This window comes from Octodon degus, unplaced genomic scaffold (assembly GCF_000260255.1).
Source record: "Octodon degus isolate 3935 unplaced genomic scaffold, OctDeg1.0 scaffold00015, whole genome shotgun sequence".
Classification (NCBI taxonomy): domain Eukaryota; kingdom Metazoa; phylum Chordata; class Mammalia; order Rodentia; family Octodontidae; genus Octodon; species Octodon degus.
The window spans coordinates 17,730,009-17,736,571 of NW_004524591.1; the positions used below are offsets into that span (position 1 = coordinate 17,730,009).

At 37.9% G+C, this 6,563-nt stretch overlaps 1 protein-coding gene across 4 annotated transcripts in view; it reads left to right on the top strand.

Moving 5' to 3' along the window:
- The window catches only part of Tax1bp1 (Tax1 binding protein 1), an 81,646-nt gene that overhangs the window by 2,882 nt on the left and 72,201 nt on the right, over positions 1–6,563 (top strand). For 3 of the 4 annotated variants that reach the window (XM_023709872.1, XM_023709875.1, XM_023709874.1), the window contains exon 2: positions 3,804–3,972. In XM_023709872.1, the coding sequence (XP_023565640.1) occupies positions 3,811–3,972 (162 nt within the window). In that variant the 5' untranslated portion in view covers positions 3,804–3,810. Of the gene's footprint in view, positions 1–3,799; positions 3,973–6,563 lie in introns of all 4 variants that reach the window. The other variant, XM_023709873.1, reaches the window with a different exon arrangement.

Here is a 6,563-nt window from a genome sequence, read left to right on the forward strand (position 1 = left end):
ACTGGGGATTGAACTCAGGCCCTTGCACTTGCCAGGGAAGCACTTATTCCACTGAGCCATCTCTCCGGTCCCTATCCCTAATTTTTTTTTCCTTCAGATGTTTATGTGTTCTATAGAACTGAATTTTAGAGATAATTTCTAAAGATTCATTTTTTTTTTTTTCTATGTTTAAGTTTTGTTAACTGTCAACCATTACTTAAATTATGGCACTCTTAATGACACAAAGTGTTTATAGTAAAAAAAAATGTGGGTTTTTTTGCAGTGGGTGATGCATGAAGTTTTTTTTAAATTTGTGTGTGTGTGTGTGTGTGTGTGTGTGTGGGTGTGGGTGGCCAGTTCAGCCCACCAGGGGGCAGGGCTGGCTGGCATGTGGTGCTGGGGGATTGAACCGTGGCTCCTGTACTTTGTTCAACTTGTTCTGAGTAGGTGCTTTAGACCACTGAGCCGTCTCACCAGCCCAGGAAGTTTTTATTACTATTCTGATCTTTATTTGCTATGGTTTCACTAACTTTATTTTTTTTATTATTATTTTTAATATATTTGGTACAGGGCCTCACTACGCAGCTTGGGCTGATAGTGATCCTCCTGTTTTCAGCCTCCCCAAGCATTGGGATTACAGGCATGCCTGGTCTGGGTGACCAGCTCAGTGGGCATGAAGGCAGGGCTGGTGTGCAACAGTGTGGCAAGTGGGCTAGGGATCGAACCCTGTATTTCATTAACTTTATTATAGGGACGTTCAAGAAGAGAATGAACAGTAAAGTGAATGAAGTTTTTGCCAATCTGGTTTTGTTGCCCTTTTAATTCATTTTTTATTTCCCCTTGAGTTTTAAAGACAATTCCAGTAATCAAGGTATTTCACATATAATTAGCTTAGTACCTCTAAGTGTATTATTATTTAAATCTTTTTTTCCTTTTTTAAAAAAATGTATTTAGAACAGGGTCTATAGGGTCTCACTACGAAGATTGGACTTACCAGCCAGGTGTACACCACCATGCCCAGTTTCAGTTGCCATTTCAGTGTGCCTTGGGGGCAGGGCCAGGGCCAGGGCCAGCATGGCACGCCAGGGATCGGACCCCAGCCACTTTGTTCTGCCTAAGCAGGTGCTTTAGTCCGCTGAGCTTTTTGTCTGTGTGCCTTTACTTTTTTTTTTTTTTTTTTTAATTTTTTTATTTATTTGTTTGTTTATTTATTTATTTATTTAGTGTGTGTGTGGCCAGCTCAGCCCACCAGCGGGCGGGGCTGGCTGGCATGTGGTGCTGGGGGATTGAACCGCGGTCTCTGTGCTTTGCTTAGCTTAGCTTGTTCTAAGTAGGTGCTTTAGACCACTGAGCCATCTCACCAGCCCCTGTGTGCCTTTACTTTTAAGACCTCATTTTCTACTTGAAACTTTTTTTTTTTTTTACAGAACCGGGGATTGAACTCAGGCTTTTGCACTTGCCAGGCAAGCACTTACTCTACTGATCCATCTCCCCAGCCCCACTTGAAACTTTTTGATGTTATGCTCTGGTACATAAAGCCTGTATTACTGTGTTTTGTTTTTGTCATTTGAGATGAGATTTCTTTCTTTTGCCTGGGCTGGTCCTAAATCCTGGGTTCTGGTTGGCCCATAACGTATTAAATATTTAAGGGGAAAAGCTTGCTTAGACTTAATAGATATATAATACAAAGAAGTTTTTAGTGAAGTTTACTTTCTATTAAGTTCACAAAGGCTTTTTTTTAAGTTAAGTAACAGCATGAGGAGCGACTAGACAGAGAGAACACCACAACAGGCAAGATCTATGTTGGTCTTGTAAAAGTCTGGAGAAAGTAGGGATAACTTTACCTTTTTGACCCACCTCATTTATTTTGGCAATGTAGTGGAGTACCCACTACATATTAATTATCCTTAGTCTCAAAATTACAAAATCGGCCAAATCCTTTTTAGTTTATAGTATGGTACACATGAAGGGATTCTAGAGGAATTAAAATTTTAGTGAATGTATGAAACCTGAAAAAGGGAACAATATAAACTGCATGCATATGCATTTCAGACAATTCCCTGCTAAATGTTTCTGGCCCTTTAATTGTTCATTGGGAAATTGAATTTGTCCTTGGTATACCATCTTAGTGTATACCTGTTTCTGGGGATGTACTTTATAGAGAATGGGAAGTACTTGAAGTACTTTGTGTGGTAGAGTAGCATGTTCTTCTTCTCTTCTGTGTAGGGGCTATATTTGTCCTTTCCAGTTGAGGTAAGGTCTGAACTTTTTCTCAGGATGTTAATGAAGCTATGCTTCCCATTCATTACCACAGGGTGATGCAGTGACTTTGCATATTTTTCACCAAGCCTTGGCAGGCTCATGCATGCATGCGTGGGGGTGCGGGTACTTTGGCATACTTTTAATACTGATTTTTTAATAAGCTATTTTATCATTTTACTGTTTCTTATCTGTGGGAGGAGTGAACCAGAGAAACTATGTGTAAATTAGAATTTTTTTTTCAATTTGCCATGTAAGCCTTTTTTTTTTAGTTTTTTTATTTTTAAAAATAATTTTATTTTCCATAATTAATACATTACATATTGTTGTATTCTTAGTGATTATTCATAGTACAAGATGCAGACGTGATATCCTGTCCACAAACACTATTAGTATAAATTTTTCTATTTATTGAATTAAGAGAAAGTAGCTGTATAGCTATCCTATTTAGAATTTTTAAAAAATAATTTAATAGTTGATTCGTGATATAATTATTTTCAGAATACTTTTATCCACTTTGTAATCCCAGCTATGAGGGAAGCTGAGGCAGAAGGATTACAAATCAAAGGACAGTCTGGCCAGTTTAGCAGGATCTAGCCTCAAGAGCTCAGCTTTCCAGAACAGTTGAGAATTATTGTCTTTTAACCCCTCAGTAACTTTCTGAAGCCATACTGAGTGTACTTGTTTCTTAATATTTTGGAGTTCTAGAACCCAGGATCTTCAGACTGAGCTACATCCTCAACCCTTTTAAAAAAATTATTTTGAATAAGCTTTCTGTGGTAGCATATACCTGTAATCCCAGCACTCAGGAGACTGAGGCAGGTGGATTTTTGTGAGTTTGAGACCATCCTGGGCTACAAAGTGAGCTCAAGGCCAGTTTGAACTGCATAGTGAGACCCTGTCTCAGAAAGACTAGACAGTGTCTAGGTTGCTAAATTTAATTTGCATAATTATTTTTGTAGACTTTTTTTTTAAAAAAACCTGATTTTAATTGTTTTTTAAATATTTAGTACAGGATCTTGCTACACAGATCTTACTTGTAGTGATCCTCTTGTTTTCAGCTTCCCAAGTTCTGGGATTACAGGTGTGGGCCCCCAGGCCCAGTTTCAGTTGTTTCTCCGTGCTGCCTAGGGGTGGCACTGTGGCACCGGCACCGGCACCGGCACCGGCACCGGCACCGGCACCGGCACAGCAGGCCAGAGATTAGACCCTTGGCCCGTGTCTGCCTAAACAGATGCTTTAATCCACTGAGCTATTTTATCTGGCTGGCCCCAGTAATTTGTATTTTTATATTTAATCACATTTTAAGGAAAAAGTTCATTATTTAAAAGTATATATTAGGGGCTGGGGAGATAGCTCAGTGGCATAAGCCCACTGTCTGGCACGGTCCTGAATTCAGTCCCCAGTACCAAAAAAAAGAAGTGTTAAAAAAGAAAAAAGTGTTTCCATATTTGTGATGTGTAAATATCCATGAAATTTGTATTAAAACTTATTAAAATTTTTTTTGAAGGTAGGAGTTTATTCTTAGCTGCTGTTATTTAACTTGTGTGAATTGCTTGTTTCAGACTCATAATGACATCCTTTCAAGAAGTCCCACTGCAGACTTCCAATTTTGCCCATGTCATCTTTCAAAATGTGGCCAAGAGTTATCTTCCTAATGCACACCTGGAATGTCATTATACTTTAACTTCATATATCCACCCACATCCAAAAGACTGGGTTGGCATATTCAAGGTAAGAAACTTTCTAAATATGTCTTCCATGTAGACACTTTTTGTTAAACAGGTTGTAAGTAGCCTATGCCACCCTCACACAGTGTGAACTTTTCTTCTTTTTTTTGTTTTTGGCAGAACTGGGGATTGAACTCAGGCCCTTGTTCTTGCCAGGCAAACGCTTATTCCACTGAGCCATCTTCCTGACCCCTAGATACGATTTTAATATGCCTGATTTTTTTTTTTTTTTTTTTTTTTGTGGAACCAGGGATTGAACTCAGGCCCTTGCGCTTGCCAGGCAAGCACTTATTCTCCTGAGCCATCTTCCCGGACCTAATATGCTTGAATTTTTGATTGCCCACTCTGTATAACTTAAGCAGAAAAATAGAAGAAAATAAGTATATGCCACTTTTTTTTTTTTTTTTTTTTAAAGCTATTTATCCCTCAGTAGACATTTAGATTGGCTTTGCTACTTGGCTCTTGTGAACAATACTGCAATGAGTGTGACTGGACAGATCTTAAAGATCTTCTTTTCAGTTCTTGCCCATATACCCAGAAGTAGCATTGCTAAATCGTAGAAAATTGTCTTAAATTTTTTTTTGGAACATCCATACTGTTTTCCATAACAGCTGCACTGTGTTACATTCCTGTTAACGTAGCACAAGCATCTCAGTTCCTTTCCTTTCTCCCTAACTTTGTTGCTTTCTGTTTTTGTTTTTGTTTATTTTAAATAATGACCATCCTAACAGGTTGTGGGTTCAGTTTTGATTTGTGCTTCTCTTGTAATTACTGATAGGGTCAAAGAGATAGCTCTCTAGAATAAGTGCCTGCCTGGCAAGTGCAAGGTCCTGAGTTTAATCCCTGGTACTGCACCAAAAAAAAAAAAAAAAAAAAAAAAGACTAGTTGGCTGGCCAGATAGCTCAATAGACTAAAGAGCCTGCTTAGGCAGAGTGGAGTGGCTAGGATTCAATCCCCATATTGCTATGTCTGCCACATCCCTGGGGTGACTGAGATGGCAACTGAGACTGGGTGTGGTGGTGGATGCCTGTAATCCCAGTGCTCAGAAGACTGAAAACAGGAGGATCGCTACGACTCCGGTCTGTGTAGTGAAACCCTGTACTAAATACATTAAAAAAGGGCTGGGCAGATAGCTCAGTAGAATAAGTGTCTGGCAAGTGCAAGGACCTGAGTTCAATCCCTGGTTCTGTCAAAAAAAAAAAAAAAAAAGAAAATAAATACATTAAAAAAAAAGAGAGAAAAAACATCACGTGCTTATGGGTTATTTATATGCCTTATTTTTTCTTTTGGTGCTGGAGTTTGAATCCTGGGCTGTGTATAAGCTTTGTGTGCGCTCTACCATTGAACTATATCTGTAGACCTCTGTATATTTTCAGTGGAAAAATATTTATATAAGTCCTTTACCCATTTGTAAATTAGACTTGTTTTGTTGAGTTATGAGTTCTTTTTGAAATTGATTGATTTAATAAGTAATTGTATATCTTTATTGTATAAGACATGGTTTGATAGGTATATACTGGGATGGTTAAATCAAGCTGTGAGTTGTTTATTCTAGATATTGGCCCAAATTATAATATTTTCTCTGATTTCATAGTTTCATCTTTTCACTATATTGATTTTTTTTTTTTTTTTTTTGCTACTCAGAAGATTTTTAAGTTGGTGGAGTCCTACTTGTTTATTTTTTCTGTGTCAGGTGTCGTGTGCAAGGATTATAACTAAATCCAGTGTCATGAGGATTTTTTTTTTTTTTTTTGATAGTCTCACTAGTAGTTCAGATTCTTGGTGCTCCTCCTGTTTCAAGCCTCCCCAGCACTGGGTTTACAGATATGTGCCACCATGCCTGGTTCTGGGTTGGCATAGCAGGCTCTGTCACAGCATGCGGTACTGGGGATTGAATTCAGAACCTTGTGCTTGCCAGGCAGGTGCTTATGCTATGTTGCTGAGCTACCACCCCAGCCCCATCTATGCTTTCTCCTAGAAATTTTATTGTTTCATGTCTTATGTTTAGGCCTTTAGTCTATTTTGAATTACTTTTTGTTTTTCTGTAAAGCAGATATCCAGTTTCATATTTTGGCATGTGATCTTTCAGTTTCTTGAACAATTTTCAACAGATATAAAGAAATTTTGAAAATCATTATGAAAGTCTGTTATTGTATTTTATTGGATGCCTTTTTTTGCATTGAGATGATTATGTGCCCCCTTTCATTTCTTTCTGTTAATATGGAGTATTCATTGATTTTCATGTGTAATCATTGATTTTCATCTCAAGAATAAATTCCACATTGTCATGGTGTATAATCATTTTAGTGTATTGTTGAGTTTACTTTGCTAGTGTTTTTGTTTGAGGCAGAGTCTTACTATGTAGGCTAGATACAACCCTCCAGCCTCAGCCTCCCTAGTGTAAGGGCTACAGGTATGCATCACCTCACTCAGCTAGTTTGCTCAAGTTTATCAGGGTTTTTTTTTTCTGCAGTGTTGTTTTTTTTTTTTGTGTGTGTATGGTATTGTTTTTCTCTCCTTTTGGTATGAGTAATATTGGTCTCATAAAATGAATTTGGAAATGTGTTCCCCTCTGTATTTTTTTTTTTTTTTTT